General features: G+C 48.4%; 1 protein-coding gene across 1 annotated transcript; it reads right to left on the reverse strand.

Moving 5' to 3' along the window:
* Positions 1–12,486: 12,486 nt before the first annotated feature.
* Positions 12,487–13,033, reverse strand: N7446_010015 (uncharacterized protein; the record flags this gene model as incomplete). The annotated part of the gene is made up of 2 exons (XM_058518760.1): positions 12,487–12,806; positions 12,862–13,033. 2 exons carry the CDS (start codon positions 13,031–13,033, stop codon positions 12,487–12,489), a joined length of 492 nt encoding a protein of 163 aa, XP_058369548.1.
* Positions 13,034–18,152: the final 5,119 nt, after the last annotated feature.

Consider the following 18,152-nt stretch of genomic DNA (forward strand, 5'->3'; position numbering starts at 1 on the left):
GGTCCTGTGTCAACAAAGCGCCTCGCAGGGACATCTGCGACACCAAGAGTCTCCGCAGGGACATCTGCGACAACAAGAGTCTCCGCAGGGACATCTGCGAAACCAAGAGTCTCCGCAGGGACATCTGCGAAACCAAGAGTCTCCGCAGGGACATCTGCGACACCAAGAGTCTCCGCAGGGACATCTGCGACACCAAGAGTCTCCGCAGGGACATCTGCGACACCAAGAGTCTCCGCAGGGACATCTGCGAAACCAAGAGTCTCCGCAGGGGCATCTGCGACAACAAGTTCCCCTAGCCCGTGCAGGTACCTCTTCGCGGTGATAGGGACCAGTATTCGAGTATTCAAGAGTACTCGAAGAAGCAAAGATCTGCGCAACATCTTGATGATGCATTTCGTATCCCGAAGTATCATCATCGGAGAGATAGAGTGAGCACTAGATAGATGCCTATCAATCAGCAGAATCGTAAATTCACGACTAAATCTTCTTCACTATCAAGCGCCGTATTCCCAACCCTCCTGCCTTGATAGTTTACTGTATGCTAGTCCATCCGCAGTAATAGACTGCATCTGCCACCAGAGCGGAGAGCAAATAGAGACTTGAGTGTTTGGGTGCATCGCGGATGTGTTGATGAGCGTTGATGAGCGTTGGTGAGCGTTGGTGAGCGTTGATGAACGTTGATGAACGTTGATGAGCGTTGATGAACGTTGATAAACGTTGACGAAGGTGTTTATGAGCGTTGATGAACATTGATGAACGTTGATGAGCGTTGATGAACGTTGATAAACGTTGATAAACGTTGACGAAGGCGTTTATGAGCGTTGATGAACATTGATGAACGTTGACGAGGTTGTTGATGTGGCATACGGCCGGGCGGTGAAGGTGAGTGGACAACGTCTCACGGCCTTAGCGCGAGCCCTTTCTTGCCATCTAACCCACATGACAGAGATATCGGTTTCATTGTTTCAATTCGCCTCATTTCTTGCCCCCAACTGATCACTCGGTGAAGTTGGCATACGGTTTTCATTTAGATTGAGCTGGTCGAATGCAAACACTGAACATTTCTCGATTCACCTAAAACAGGGCTCAAGGTCAGACCCACCAGGTGTAGAAGCATTTGATGAGGAGACGCTCCAAATATCATTTGTTGTCTCAACTGAACATCGTGATGCGATAGACTGCTCCTTGCGTAGTCAAGTTTATCGCTTTGGTCGGCGAATGAAGTTACTCAATCCTACTCTACTTCAGAATGCCTACATCCCAGAACAATCGCGATAGTCAAATTGGATTCGCAACAAAGACAACCAAATTATTGAGGGGTTTGGCTCAAGAACATCCGATCGTCTCCTTCATATGGGAGTTGTCGTACCCTTGTGAGTAATTCCTGCCAACAACTACGATTTATATTGTGAGCCCATCGCCCATGTAGTAACCACAATGCACTCAAATTGGCGGTCACTGCTTTTTGGGCGTAGTACCCCTGTCCATGCGATCAAGCATGCTCTACTGCCGAGGGAACACGTTTGCAGCCGGATCGGGGTCCAGCCAGCGCCATCTTGACCAGATCTGGTAAATAACTCCGCCATCATTGATGACATACTTTCGTGAGGAGAGATCATCGCAATTGGTACTTTACTTGACTTGTAATCGCAGCAGACATGCGCTTAAACCATTCCTCTAAAGGCACACATGGCATGAGCGCCGATCAGGCGTAGGAAATCTCAGTATAGGTTGTCGTAGATAGTCAAAGAGATCGCACAGCAGCATGACTCTGGGTGGTTTTGTTAGGGACGTCAATGCCACCTTCAGTGAATCTGTCCGAAAACACACACACACAATTTATTAACGCCCGGCGGCTGAACCGAAAGGGCAACTATCACTGATCTAACAATACATGCCTTAGCTAATGCTGTGTCTCCTTGGAGCCCATACAAGATCCTTTCATGTATGTCATCTCGGATGTTAATATCTTAGCGGGACCTTGTCAAATAGTGTTTAGTTAGTAGACTTGCTTGAAGGCGTTCCTCCTCTGTCCGAACAGTGATATACCAAATGCCGTTCAAAGCGCATTGTCTGACAAATAATTGATGCTCAAGGACAGTCGACGTAGGGGACGTAGAGAATGTGGCCATTCCTAGCAAGAGCTGCTTGCGCACGACCTGTTAGAAAACGACCTCAATGGAAAGAACACAAGTGGTCAGCTTGACTAACCTGCAGCTCAGCGACACCCAGGGTAAATGGCCATTGCACACCCATCAAATCTACCAAGCATCTGTCCAAGACACCACAGCATTTCTGACAGTGCCCTTGATGCAGCGTCGTGTATGTTCAGTTTATTCCTTTTCGCTCGTTCGTTTCCGTTTGTTACACACACACACACACACACAATTCATTAACGCCCGGCGGCTGAACCGAAAGGGCAACTATCACTGATCTAAATATACATGCTTTAGCTAATACTGTGCCTCCTTGGAGCCCATACCAGATTTCTTTCAGTTTATGTCATCTCGGCTTTCAATCTCACAGCTGGTCCCTGTGGGTTAGTATCGTTTAGTAAACTAGCTTGAAGACGCTTCTTCAAGTGTTCAACATCTCATCCTCGGCAGTTGAAGCGCGTCTACCGTCTGTCACAAGGTGTTGGGGGTTAGTAAGAAGAGCTATTTTATCACTTCGTCGGCAAGGTCAAGTGGCGTCCAGTCGGCCCGTGGCGATGGCAAACCGTATCGAGGCTCGCACTGCTTCCAAATCGGGCGTCCAGTCCTGGTCATCGGAGGGTGACTTTCCACCCAGAAAGAAGGACATGTTACATCGATGAGTGTGGGTACATTGCAGCATTTGCGTCCGGTGTGCGGTCCACTTCCGACATCGAAACAGGAAATGGTCCACGGCCTCTCTTGCCTGTCCACATGCACATTGATCTGTCTCTCCGTTTGTTACAGGGCATTTCGAAAACAGTTTACCCCCAGACACACCCTTTTTCTTTTCCCAGAGACCCACAAGGACGTCTAGTCCGGATCGCTGGGTTTCAGATTCCCCGGCAGCCAATAATACGGTGTTACGCCTCAAGGAAGGTACCTCAGCTAGCCAAATTTAGATTAGCGCATTCTGAGTGGGGCGCTGGGAAAGAAAGCGTGTGTGTCTGGGGGGAAACTGTTTTCGAAATCCTCTGTAGGTTTCACCTGCTTGAATACGTCCAATGGCTCAGCAAGGCGGAGTACGATCAGGTAAAACAGTGTCGGTCGGTGATTCTTTAGCTCGTGGCTCTTGAGTCGGCTCGGCTGTGACTCGGGACTAGATGATCTCCTTTTCTCGATTCGTAGCTGATATGGTAATGTTAATCTGAGGGCTCGATATGACGGGGCGTTTGCCTCACTTCTACTTGCACACAGACTTGGACTAACAATCTGGCCGTCTGCGAATGTATGTCTCACCTGCCATCAAGCCAGAAAAATCAACCAGCGCTCCCCGGGTTTTTCAGATTTCCAGGCATCGAAAGATACGAGAAGTCAACCGAGGACAATGAGGACCACCCAATGGACGCCATGATTTTAACCCACAAGAAACTGTTCTCTCGGATACCGAGACGCACGGTGGTACAAGCCCATTGTGGCTTGGACTCTGTACCAGGTAGACATATCAGCACATGACTGATGCACAGAGTCGACTGAGAGAATGGCCGAGACGATCTGAACATTACTTTGGCTCATCATCGATGCCACCAGTAGTTATGTGGAAATGATAGACAGCATGCGATCGCATCGGTATAGGGGAGCTCAAGCAGAGAAGACATTTGCTCGCTTCGCATTCTACTGAGTGACGGGAATATGAGGGGCCTCCTGTTGTACGTCCGAGTCAGCAAGGCTTACCACTTGGACGAGTTGTTATGACTCACCTGTTCATAGATGTTCGCTTGAGACAAGACGATCAATTAGCTTCGTGGCCATATCTTACCGACGAGATCACTTACAATTGTCTTCATCAATGCAGTCACCATTCATGCCAATTGACATGATGTTGTATCCAGTTCGTCGCACTCTCCGGCTGTCGCTTCGGATAAGCCGCGCTCGGTGCACTGGGCAAATTCTGAGCCTCAAGCGCACGTGACGAACCCACCTGTGACAAGGAATTGTACAGTCGTAATGGGACAAGACCTCGCGATGAGTACGGCGAGAGGTTCATACGCCCCGCCGTTCACGGTGTGAGGGCGGTGAGGTTGAGGCGGAAGACGCGATGGATCACGCGTCGTAGTGACGCCTTGGTCTTATCTCTGATGCGGCGATAGAACTCCCAACAGCGATGTTTCACATTGGGGATGGGCTGCTCCTAATTCCAATAGCATGAAAATCAGCAGTGTTCGTGTTTTGGAGCACGAAAATTTGCGCGAACAACTGATATAGCACAGCAGAGGGCGCGACAAATCACTCACACTACCAGGATGAATGGACTTCCTTGCAGTCAAGCTCGCAATCGAATGTCCATACCTGTTATTGGTATTACTCCACCTAAGGTATGCTGGCTAGTCTTAAGCGACGGGACCAGGAAAGATGTGTAGGCCATGGCTTGTGCAGAGAACTAACAGGAGTGCGGTAGCCTCGGGGGCACTCTAATGCGATGTCCTTGGTTCACTGTCATTCATTAGCTTTCAGATCGGCGAGATAGTGCATGACTCACATGTTCTAGTGGCCAAAACTAGGGACGAAGAGACGGCAAAAAGCTATGGCCCTTGCGCTCGTGCCTTGTTGTCGAATTTCCTCGGTTATATTTAAATCGCATCGACTTCAGGATCAGTAGAATCCAGACAAGTCAGGCTAAGATTCACATAACTGCGACGCGGGTATTCGCGCTCTCTTGAGAATCATACCTGTATCTCTCACAAGCACTGTCTGGCTTGCTAATCCACGATGTATTCAATGAATGTCAGTACAGTGGCAATTTCAGTATGGGATCAATGGGGAAGTACTTCTCAAGTGGCTCAGACACAAGCCCTCTCGAATTTGCAGAGTCAGGAGAATAAATTGTAGAGCAAATTGCCGGGGTAGAGGACGTATTTATAGGCTTATCGGCTTCTGTGACTTACAAGCTTGGTATCTATCCTAATTGAGGTCCATTGAAACTCATGTTTTCTTTTTGCCGCAATATTTGCAGCGACATCCTTGATGCCTTAAGATGCTCAGCGAGAGAGACGAGTAAAAGAGGTGTTGAGAAAAAGGATGCTGAGTTGGTCAAGAAACGTTGGCTGACTGTTGAATCTTTCACGGCTCTCTAAAATTCAGGCACTGAGTACTATTCAATCCGCAATGGCAGGCTCATGTTTCTTGTTCTGATACCTCACCTGTGAGTGACTCAACGTTGAATTACCGAAAAGCGCCTACAATTTCGTCCCGAGAAGTATGTATTTCTTTTTCTTAACCTCGCTTTAGTGTGGTGTTAGTTGTGTAAAGCTATGAGTCTGTCCGTCTAGACTGCAGAACGCGAGGTCGTTCGACCCGTCAACCCTTTGAAGCTTGGCCACGCGTTGTCAACACTCAATTTCCGAACTTGCGACCATGAAGACACGCCTAATTTTTTTTTTTTTTTTTTTTTTGGTTTTGTTATCTTTTTCAACTTCTTTTTTTTGTGACTATAAGTTCTACAATATTCCATTTGTCGGATTTCTGAGGCGTTCAACGAAACGGAAATGTCTGGTTGAAATACATATCCTCAACAATTTTGAAATGTCTGACTATGAGGGTTCTCTTGGCAAGAAGTGTATGTCAATGAACGTGAGGTGTTTTAATTCTCACTCTCTGAAGAGGTACTTTTACAGCTATTTCTAGTAGTAAAATACAATAAGCGAGAGTGCGATGTAACTGCAAGAGTTCCATGGTATAGAGCATCCAATGAGCCCTACATGGCCATTGCGCATCAATTCAGAGACGTTGAGGCCTCAGGTTTGGTGAGCCAATATCTCAACAAAAAGGTGCTACGCTGATTGACTTTCATGGTGAAAGTGAGAATGAGTAACCACCTACGTCTGCTAGTCTATAGAATCCTCTAAGAATTGATGGACATGGATTGCCCCGACACTCGACTCTTCCCTACGATCAAGATGGATGCCCCTAACAGCACGTCAGACCAGGAAGCAGAAGGAGATCAACAGCCTAGTGCATTGCCCATCGTTTGTGAAAAAGACAATTCGCAGGAAACTTCCGATCATGCACCAATGGTAAGTGGAACGACTCAGCTTCGAATGCTCTTGCTGACCATTACAGCTCTCCCCTCGCAACAGGAAGCAGAAATAAGACATACGTGGGCGATCGAGCCTTTTCGACCTATTTTAAAAGTGCTAGAAGACCTCGAACGCGACGATCCCAAATTCGCCTTTCCCGCGGCTCGACTTGTCGGGCTCTATCGACGCCTATGGGAGTCGTGCGTGTCCAAACACATTGATGGCCAGAAGCTAGAGCAGAGCAATCGTATCTTGAAGGAGGCTAGCAGACACCTGACTAAAGAGAGGGACGGACTTCAGCTGCGCCACGACAAGCAGCTGTCTCGGCTGCGCTTTTTCGAGCAGGTACTGGAATCCTCTCGCGGTCGACTGACTCGCGTACTCGATGACTGGAACCACCCGTCCAGACTCAATCTGGCAGGGCTGCCAGACATGGCAAGAGAAGGTTGAAGGATTGTATATTCTTAATTATCCTATTTCTTTTACAGTGTGGAAAGTACCCAACGATGCATCCAACGATGTCGTAATGAAGAGAATTACCGCATGGAAAGCACATTATATCTTTTCAAGAATTCATATTGTAACTTTGTGGAATGTGTCTGCGAATAATGCCGCATGTCCTAGTGTCGCTTTTATTAACCCAATATATTATAAACAACAAACCACGGATCCAGCGACAATGTGGGCAGTGTAGCTAGCGGAGAAAGTGTCGATTAACTCGGCCGTCCCGCATTGCATCACGACAGCTACCGGAAGTAGATGTCGCCAGCTCGTACAGACCACCAAACCTTCTCCCCCGAGACCGCTTCAACAATCTTTGTGGAGTGTTGGCGTCTTCCATTCTGCTTCGAATGGCCCTCTGGATGCAATCGTTCCTTGTTAGATCCAGGGATTTTGTCAAACTGAAGATTTTCAGTCTGGGATTGACCACTAGTGCATCAACAATCGAGGAATGCCCGCCCTTGACCGCCAACATCAATGGATCCTCAGAACATTGATTCCTGAGGTTCACATCAATCCGATGATGGCTTAGTAGTGCCCGACCATCTCCAAGTCACCACCACCGGCGGCATTGCAGAGAGCAGTGTCGTGAGTTGTGATCGTGCTTTCATTGATGTTCAGACGTGCGTCTTGTTGCACTAAAAGTCGTATCACATCGAGATGGCCATGTGCAACGGCTCGACAAATGGGCGGATCTATTACATCCCTTCCATTGATCTCCACGCCCGCCATATTCAGTAGACAAGCAACCGTGTTCATGCGTCCGTGATATGCGGCCACGGAGAATGGAGAGTGGCCTCCAACACAGAGATTCAGACTGATCCCTGGCACCGCCAGCAGCCGTCGTAGGAGCACGGTATCCAACCTGGCCGCGGCGTGGTGGAGAGATGTAGACAGCGTCTCGAAACTCCCGCGGCCTCCAACAAAATTGACGTTGATGTCTTTCTCAGCCAACAGCCTTTCGGTTATCTCGTCGTATGACAAGTAAGTCGACAGCCAAAGTGGCGTATTGCCATTTATGTCTTTGCAGTTCACGTTGGCACGGGGGTGACTTAGGAGCAAATTGACCATTTCTAGGCGATCGCTTTGAATGGCGAGATGGAGCGGCGTGTAGCCATTCCGGTTCTGGATGTCCAAATTCAGGCCCTTTTGTCCGAGAAGCCGTTTGACAACATCTACCGACCCATAGGATACTGCATGGTGAAGAGGTAGCTCAGCCTCCTGTGATGATTGGGTACCAAGAAACACCTCGGCCATCGGATCGTTTGAAAAAATCATTTCCATCACGGGTCTATTGAAGCGACATGCCCAGTCCCATGGCGAGTGGCCCGAATCGTCCTGTAGATCAAGGTCGCTGCCAATAGAAAGTAGTAGATGCACGAACCCTATTCTGCCTGCGAAGACTGCTAGGTGGAGCGCCGTTCGGCCGTGTTTGTGCTTGATGTCCACCTGGACGTTGGGTTGATTTAAGACACTTTTGACGGCGGAAAGATTTCCGTAGCGGACGGCATACCACAGGGCGCTCTCCCGCGCTTGATTTTGAATGTTGATGTCTAGGTCTCCACGACTGAGCAAGAGGTCCCGCACAGCAGCGGAAGAGTATTTGAGCGCCCTCATAAAAGGAGTTTTGCCTCGGTAAAATGCATTGACGTTGGCGTTGCGCTGGAGCAAAGCCTCCGCAAGACCGATGTTGTCGTATTTCACGGCCAAGTGCAACAGATTGCTGTTCTGAAATTTGATGTTGTATTTCCAGATGCTGGGCTGCAGTTTAAAATCAAAGTCTTTGCACGATTTTGCGAGGGCAAATAATGCACTACCGTCCAAACACGACACAATCCACAGCAAAAGCTCGTTGGGCAGGTCCCTGATGTTTGGCTGTAATGTATTAGCTCATCGGTAAACTCCGTAAGAACGAATTGAACAGACCATGATGGGACAGCGGATTGAGCTAACGAAATGTAGATGGGGGTGAGGTGAGAGTTGTGAAAGTAGGATATGGGAGGCCTTTATATACTCACCTCAGTCAAATTCCATGGTCAGCTATGAGTGTAGTCTGTCAGTCCGCTGAGAGGTGCGTAGCAATCACAAAGGGTTAACAACAATGCTCAGGCGGAGTTGTAGAATCTCTGGAGTCTAGCTCCTGGGAACGCCAAAACTGTTCCTGGTAGTGTGTCGATGGCCTGGGAACTGAATCTATCTCTACGTACCCACATCTTGCATCTAGCGTCATAAGAATAAATCACAACCTATCATGCACTTCGAAATTCTATAGGCAACCCAGAATTTAACCCGGCATTTGTCGACTTTGCTGCTCACCGCAGTAGTCAGTCTGTTCGCTAATGCGTGGTCACCGCGATGGATAGTCAAAAGTGCAGCTGATTGCAGCAGTGGTCTGGAATGATATCCCTTCATGCAGGCCACTGACCGGCTGTATACGGCGCATACTGCGTGTGAATGCATTCTTCAACGTACCGACTGTTTCAAGGAAGCGTTCCATGCCAGCCACGCAGCCATGTAGGTAAGGAGCCCACGGCGATGGCATATAAAGCTGGCGAGAGAACGCCGCAGTGATTGCGCAACACCACCACAGTCCGAAGCATTTTTGACGACTACCTCAATAACTACCATGCTGCCTTGGAATCCGTTTCTTGTTTGTGAGATAGAGGTCAGCCCCAATGGCGGTCCTGGCTCTTGTTGCGGGACGACGAAAAAAGGCGAGCCGTGCAAAAACTCGATCAAAGTTGAAGACACCAAGATCGGCCATCAAAAGTTGACCACTCTCGCCAGAGAGCCATTTGACTTGTCATCGTTGCAGTCGAAGCTCTGTGACGTCGCCAGAGACTTCCTCTGTGCGAGATGGCACCGGCAACGGCAGGCCGACCAAGTTGGCCAGCAGTGGTATGAAGCCGCCGTCCGCAACCAGGCGCGAGTACCACATGGCTCCAGAATGGCTTCTCCGTCAGTCATTATACACCGGAGCCAGCGTCAGACATCGTCAGCCTCCAGGCGACGCCCTGCATCAGACAACACCCGGTCATCACCACCACCAGTGCCCCTGTCAACCAACCCCGAGCCAGTGCAGCCATTCAATCCATTTGTGACTTCTGCAACGCTGCGGACGAACAATGTTCCATGGCGCGTTTCGCCGACCCGACCAGCCATCCTCTCATCGGCAACTAATATCCGGGCTGGTTTCCAAGAATTGACGCTCCAGAGTCTCACCTCGAGTGAAGAGGTCGACAGCGTCCACGTCGACAGCATCTACTGTGTGTTCTGCCAGACTGAGGATGAAGACCATGCGGACGAGAGCGTGATCTTGCACTGCGGTCAGTGCACATCGCTCTGTCATCTGTCATGCGCCGAAGAATGGTTGGAAAAGCGAGATACAGGGTTTGGCACGTCATGCTGTGTGTGGTAAGTGTGGATGACCTTATTTCTGAGACGACCAAGATACTGATGACCGCAGCCGAAACGAAGGAGCCCTAGATGCCATCATTCGCCCCTTACGAATCCCCTCGTCGGATGCGGAAACACATTCCGTCCTCGCAGCAAGTGAATCATCTCCCGATGGTGGGCCCCGTCGCTCAGCCAGACTAGCAGGAATTTATCTACCGCGACAACCTTCCACCGCTGCATCGCTTCGCCGATCGGCACGACTCAATTCCACTCAGCGTAGGTGATCACAGGTTACAGCCGAGTTTGACGGAAAATGCGAAAAGCGAGTGAATCACACTTGAGTGCACGTGACCGACACTCGGCATCGTGATCAGCAACTGTGGTTGTAGCATTGATATAGATTTTTGGAGCAAGCTTAGCAAGAAATGAGATCCTGATTGTAAAAATCCAGAGTACAAGGCGACAGTTCATTTTTGCAAGTGCTGGGCACCACTTGACCTTAGCCAAAGCTACTGGCTGCTTCACTTATTTTGACAATGACATAGCACTGAATGTGCTGTAGATGAAGTCTCTTCTCTCATCTAACCTAACAGCGATGACCAAAGAGACACGAATTCATCTCAGTGGAGCCGCGCCGCATAAGGCGGAGATTGTTGGCAGAAAACACCACAGGTTTGTGCGAGAGTGACAAACTCTTGTGCTTGTTAACTTGACTCTGGGGAATCAAAATGTTGACCCGGGGGAACCTCAAATCATTTCTGGGAGCTGTTTATCCCCTAGGAAATGCTGTTTAGCTCCTGGAGTTATTTCTAATCTCTAGGAAAGCGAGGTCTACCCCTGGGATCTTCACTTAGGTTCCTGACTGAATACGAAACTGGCTCTGGGAATACATCGACCAGATCTGGGAACTGTGGAGCCCCTGGGAGCTTACTTTAGGGCCCCAGAGTCACTATCTTGCCTTCCGAGATCGCTGAAAGCCCTCACAAAACACCTTCACCGGACCTGCGCAAAATCCTGCGTCATTCGGTCACTCCTAGAAGGCCAAATTATAGCCCCAGGAATCAAAAAAATCGTCAACAGGAACGCGGCTTTGATTCCCCGAGGTGGGGATACCAGACCCCAGAAGCCACATCGGGTTTCCTGGGGGCTACGTGGCTCCTAGAGGATGTTTCTTTGCTCCCAGAAACGTCTCAGAGGCTTCCGGGAGCAAGAGAACTCCCAGGGTCAAGAGATAAGTTCCTAGCACCAATGAAACCATCTACAGGGGCGTGACCTGTTTCTTAATGGTGATGAAGAAAATGTGCATGTTTGTATCTGGATACCGCTATGGATATCTAGTTGCTGGTTATACGGACAGAGACAGAAAGTGTGCATAAAACATGGAAAGTTTTATCTAAGTTCCGGCGTTGAAGGCCATATAAAAATGATTTCGGACCAAAGTACCCCTAGAGAGAATAATTTTTCGCTTTATTCGGGAGGCAGAACTCCAATGGGATGACGCCTGTTTGAGCACTACTTTACGTGCGGGTGAGAAGTCGAACACCACTGCAGGGAGTTGCATACAACCCAACCCCAACTTGCAATCTCAAGCACGGTTGCTCCATCGACATAGGTTCTTACTCCCAACAGGGCGATCTGTTGTATGTGATTCCTCGGTCCAAGTGATAAGAAAGGAAATTGAAAGACTAAACAATGCGCTAGGACAAGCAGGCAATCGCTCCAAGCAAACCATGCGAATTCGGAAATGATTCTGGCAGATTCTCAAGGTAACAAGATACCTCTTGAGCCTGTCATTGGTATTTGCATTACCCGTGCTCCCGTGATTGGCGAGCTGTTTGTCGTCGAGCTCGAAGACCGTCGGAAAACTCAAGAAGCGTCATATTATATGTATGTTCAATCCCTGGGACGACAATATAACGCACAAACTAACCTGCAACATCAAAGGGCATATTCAATCACCATGGCCCAAATTTCCGAAAATGGGAAGTCCCTTATTTGCTTTTCGTCGGATTGGGACAAGGTCTCGAATATTATCATATCGATGGAAGTCTTCAAGAGAAGCACCCAAATTGGAAAGCAAAGCATAGCTACAGCACAAGCTATTACCCCTCTCCCAACTGAACCTAAAGGACAAAATGCAGAATCAAATCACAACCTATGAATCAGCATAAATCTATCAGAACACCCATCCAGTCTAACTCAATGCATTGCTGTCCACGTCTCTGTCTAATTTGCCCTCAATACATATAATGTTCAGAAAGGAAATGAAACCAGACATTGAAAAACATAAATAATAGAAAGCCAAAAATTCCATGCACCTGCAAAGTAGTGAAGGGTATGTTTGGTACATCCCGAGAGTTGCACTTGTTCTTCATATTTCCTCAATCCGCGAAACAATCAGAAGAAGGTGCGGTCTGGGAGGTAGCCAAGGATGACTCCGACAGTGATGACGAAGACCTCGGTGTCGTCAAAGCGGAGGACGCCTTGGTGGAAGATCCCGAGTCAGAAGCAATACATCGGCTGCCATGCTTGAGTCCGTTGTCTAATGTACATGACGACATTTCTCCCTGGTGATTGGAGAAGGTGACCACCCCCGTATCCTTCACCTGAATCCATGCAGCTGACGAATTGTCTTCCGTGCCACAAGCCTCCACCCCGTGCACAGGGTAGCGATGGGTACGGTCTCCGACTTCGTTCACCGCTGCGAGTTTGTTAGTAACTCTTTTTGCTGACTCTTATGCCAGAAGTCCACTTACTTGAGCATTTTTCTCCCTCAAGCTGGCCAAAGAATGCTGAAGATCCTGTGCAGCCATGGTTGTCATAGGACCATATCGCGCATTGACCATCAATATCAATGATCTCAAGGGTGCCACCGAGAGATCCGCTTGCATAGGCACTAGCGAGAATCATGATGATGGAGAAACGCATTTTCCTTGTCTTCTGAGGAATTATAGGAGCTTAAAATTCGAAAATATATTGTGTGTTGCGTCTCGTGTACTGTATTTCTTAACCGATTGATTTGGCGTTGTGTGTAGTCGAGCAAAACGAGGAAGGATGACAGAGGCTTTTATAGAATTACCGAGATTTCTGAGAGCCTTCAGATCGCCTGTAGGGGGCACATATTGAATTAAAAATGTCAGTCGGCTGACCAAAGTTGAGGTGCATGGGAGATTAACACTTTGGCAAGTATGGTCGGTTATTGAGGCTCACTATGCGGTCAGGAATCGGTTAGATCAGTTTAGGCCAGCTAAGACAACTTGATGCTTGCACAATAACCCTTGACGTATCTAGGGCTAGAACATGCGGGCGACCTTTTCAGAACTGATGAGCTCCGGAGTTCTGAGGTACTTCCTTTCAACATCTCACCAGATTACACCTTACAACCCGGCCGAAGGAAAATGGCTTGTTACAGCTTTATGGCGTGTCGTCGTGGCTGAAGAAGTGAGGACTGGATATGCACTTGGACACTTGTGGCGTAGCACGCCATTATCGAAGTGATGTGCCGCGTCTACGATAACGCGGGGCGCGAAATGCACAACCATAGATTTCGACCTTGGTCTTTGTCCATTCTGATAGAGCTATGCTATTCATAACCGAGGACCCATGTATCCAATTACGAGGTGTATCAGGCCGCGTGTGTGGTCGGCGGTCTTGTTCCGGAAGTCGGCCCAGCCTTGGTCCCCACAACACGCTGTGTTGAACGATCCAATTCATGTTTCTGAGGCAATACAACACGGTGCGGGTGAGTTGCCTCTGGCTTTTTGTTAGCCTTTTCGTCTCTTCAACCCAACAGTCCGCTGCATACTGTATGTTGCGGCCGGCAGCCGCACTTTGTCGAGGCCATGAAACACATACGGATACAACAGAATGCCCTTGAACTTTACTCCTGTGCTTCCAAGTAGCATCATGCATCACTAAAATGAAATAGAACCCGCCAAAAAGCACATGGATAGCAGAAAGCATATTCATATTTTATACTTTGGGAGACATGGGACAACCTCACCCACCATTACTATATATCCTATGATCCCCCAGCTTGGTCATGGGCTCTCGCGACCCTGACCTTTGGCTTTCTCGAAGTGTCTAAAGACCATGTCCTCTCAATCCACCACAACCATGGATGGTGAATTCAAGCGCCTCAAAAATATCCAGATGAATGCGCTGGACGAGAACATCATGGCTTTCCTCGAAGCAACTCAGAAGTCGGTCCAATCCCGGGGCATATGCAACCCAAGGGGCCCTTTCAAGAGGTCTCTGATTCATTACGCCGCTATGGGGGACTGTACTGAGCTTCTTTTACGACTTCTGGATATTGGTGCGCCAATTGACGATCGCGATCAAAACAAACGTACCCCTCTTTCCTGGGCTGCTGAGTATGGCTCTTACAACGCAACGAGAATTCTGGTGGAAAATGGAGCCCAAGTCAATGCTCTCGACGATATGTACGGGACACCATTGTCGTGGCTGGAACACGCCGGGCGTCCTGATTGCAAAGGCCTCCCATTTACCAAAGCATATCTCAAAAAGAATGGGGCAACCATGAAAGGTGCCAAACGGGCCTGGATTTTGCAAAAGCTTGGGCTTCCCTGAGTGTCGTGTCTACGGGGGAATCTTCCAGCACCTTCCCAACTTAGGTTTCGTCCATAGTTTGCCTGTTGTGTTTCTGAAGGCTGTGATTCTTCGTTACTAAAGGAGTCTATGGATTCTTATCCCTTTTTCTTACACAGAGTTACGTCCCCAAGACAAACGTTTGTCAGCGGCAGCCACCTATAACCCATGTTCCTGTACTAGTCAAAACCTCTGTTAATATCGGAATAGAAAGTAAGATTCATCCCAGCTTGGTTGAACGTTGGGATGGTAATAATGCACTATTCGTTTGTGGTACAATCTTGCCCGAGTGCAGACGATACAGGATCACTGGGCCTCGCGTACGCTAACAACCTCATCTAGTAATGCCATAGTTGGGTTGCTGTAGAATCTTACCACGATGCTACTTTGCCAGCGAAGGTAATCACACTAGGATATTAAAGCGAGAGGCTTGCTGCTGACAGAACCGCCGCACCATTAAACGGAGGAATGACGTAGGAGTAGCAGAGACAGACATAGATTAGGCAACTCTGGAAACTCTTATCATTCTCTCATCTAGTGTCTTTATACTTGTTGGTATCACCAGCTAGGTACCGTGTACGCAGTTAAGTGAACAGTGTTCATGCTCCTAAAGCGAAAGTTGATTGATTCATGTATATCCTTCTTCTGTCTCTGTCTCCTCTCTTTCCAACTGTCCCTGAATCCGTCTCAGCGCCAGAGCCGCAGCTTAGCGCAAGATTACATACACCAAGCAAAAAAATGTGATCTATCAGTCGCTAGCGGTAAGTTACCGCTTGCGTGTTCTGACAGAAGGATATATCCCGACAATACTTGCACAAGCAAAGGTCAACACGTTTTGCCGGTAGTTCCATCAGCTTGATTGTTGGCGGCCTCAACAGGTTATCTTGCTCTCTTAATCCATCTGTACTGTACTAATATTGATGCTCAGCTAAAGCCTGAAATGGATAGCCAGAATTCGTCCAGCCAACGATCATTTTGATGACCAAAAGCTCCATACTTTGAACGGACGACAGTCTGACTACACTCGACCGCAGCAGCAAGACATATAATGGCACTTATATCAATTATTTGGAGATTAATAAGGAACGCTGATTATCCTTAAACTGATTTGTCACTTCCACTGTATTTAGCACTGACAATATAATATAAAGCGTCCACTGATCTGTTTGAGATAGCCGCGTTTTGTCGCGTGTCAGTAGTAAGATGTAATTGAGATCTCATGATATTATGTATTCTGCTTTCAAGTTGTAACACTTGCTCATTTTTGCATTAAGGTACTGCTACGTATTTTGATGAGCCCATGATGGAGAGAAGCGTCAGCTAATCGCCACCACATCTCTCTCAGAACACGCAACAAGACTGGCAGTGCTAAAAGTGACAATTGTAACGTTGACTGTCTTGCATACGCGCTTTCCACAGGATCTGTTGATATGACGTTTTCCCCTTCCCATGGGCGCGGCTTATTATAAATCAGCGACAATGAATTTGTAATGCGAGTATCATTCTTGCAGGATAGGCAGGGTGAATTCCAACAAACAAACACCGGAGAAGAATGATGAGACACCCTGCTAGATCACTGTCATTCTGCCTGAGAATCTTCTTCGAACGCTATTGATGAGCCGCGTGACAGGCAGGGGCAGGAATGAGTTCTCATCGCCTTCATCCGCCATATCCTGGCCCAGGTCATCCGTAGGTGCGCTTTCCAGAATCACTGTGTCTGCCTCGCTGTTTTCGTCGTCCTCTGGGCGCTCGTCAATACTCGCGTCAGCTGGGCTCCACTCATCCTCGCTGATCGGTTCAGGCCTTTCTGCCTCTGTTTCGAACTCCTCCCATTCTTCGTTACTTTCCTTGTTACGTTCTAGCCGGCTCATCAATTGCTTCCCTCTTTCAGATTCCTCCGAGTACGCATACATCACTAGGTCTTGCATGGCCGACTCATCTAAATATTCCCCATGCGCATAGCAGATTTTTTGTGCAACTGTGAAAAGTCGCTCTGTGCCAGCACCTGTAGCCGGAATGGAGAGTAGATCTCGAGCCAGTCGAGTGAGAACAGGCCATTTGTGTTGATGGTCTTTCCAGTAAGCGCATGGCGAGATATTGACAACTCCTGTTGTGTGTCAGTAGTCAACAGAAAACATAGTGAGTAGTTATTCAGACCTTCGCGGAGATATTGATCAACTTCATCTTGCCCACTCCTTGAACTACCAGCCAGACCAGCTAGTGGATGCAGAAGCCGGTCGAGCCCCAGAAGCTGCGGAGAGCAAGACAGTCCATTCACACATGACAAGCTCGTGGGCATTTGCGGCCGATACTGTAGGTGAAAGATCCTGAGATATTCAATGTAGCGCTCGGAATGGCCCAAGCCTTGCCATGACGAGGCGCCATCGAATGCGGACACTTTATATTGGGGCGCAACAAAAGTTCCAGTGCCATACATGACCCCAAAGTCTTGAAATGTCTTTTCGTAGACTTCTCCAAGTTCCATCTTCATGACAAGCGACGCCTCAAGTAGTGTTCGCTTCCATGGAGCTGATTTTCTTCTCAATATTTCAGCTGACTGGTCGATATGCGTCATTAGTATCTTGAACACGAAACAGACTTTGTGGACTGTCGCCTCTTTCGAGGCCAGGAGGGCTGTAGTGAACTGGATGAATGGCATTGTCAGCTGCAGGACGTAGTCAACCTTGCGCCAGTCCATATTCGTCAATTTGTACCGTAAATTCCCCCTTTCCTGGCAGTACTGGTCGATAAATCTTCGCAATCTGCTGGCTCGCTTCAACATCAAAAACACCGAGTTCCAGCGGGCGTTTGCATCGTCCAACGGCAAGAGCCGAATCCCTGGGGGCTGAAGACACAAGAATTCATCGCGCTTCCCGGGGGTCTCGTTGACAAACTTTGCAAACGATCGAATCTGCAAGACACAAGGGTCAGAGCTGTTTCTCGTCAGGAGGACGGAGGACATTCACCTTTTCCAAAACAAACATCATTTCTTCGCCACCTGAAGGTTCAGTCCAACCATTGGCGTGTGATATTGCTCGCACATTCTCAACCCTTTCCCTTTCTGGGGAGCTTGTGATGTTTTCGATATACCGCCGAAGACAGAGCTGGATGGCCTGCACTGTGCCAGGAAGCCCAACAAAGCACTGCAGACGGCTGATACCACCAGAGGAAATCAACTTCTCTTGTAATGACAGCACCAGATTCTCGTCGACCCTATAGTCAATTGTCACGCTGAATATCCGACCAAGCAGCCCTTTGTTCCCGATCAGTGCAAGTATTTGATCACCCGGGTCAGTCCCTGTCTCGGGCCTGCAAAGTAGCTCGAATCCAAGCAGCACCTCTCGGTAGCTCCACTCTTTATCAAAGTAATACGCAGTAATAGCCATGAAGTCCCATCCGAGTGGACTCTTCCAACAGCACAAGGCAATCGAAACTTTGG

This window comes from Penicillium canescens, assembly GCF_028828765.1.
Source record: "Penicillium canescens strain IBT 15451 chromosome Unknown utg000006l_segment0_segment0, whole genome shotgun sequence".
In the NCBI taxonomy this organism is placed as follows: domain Eukaryota; kingdom Fungi; phylum Ascomycota; class Eurotiomycetes; order Eurotiales; family Aspergillaceae; genus Penicillium; species Penicillium canescens.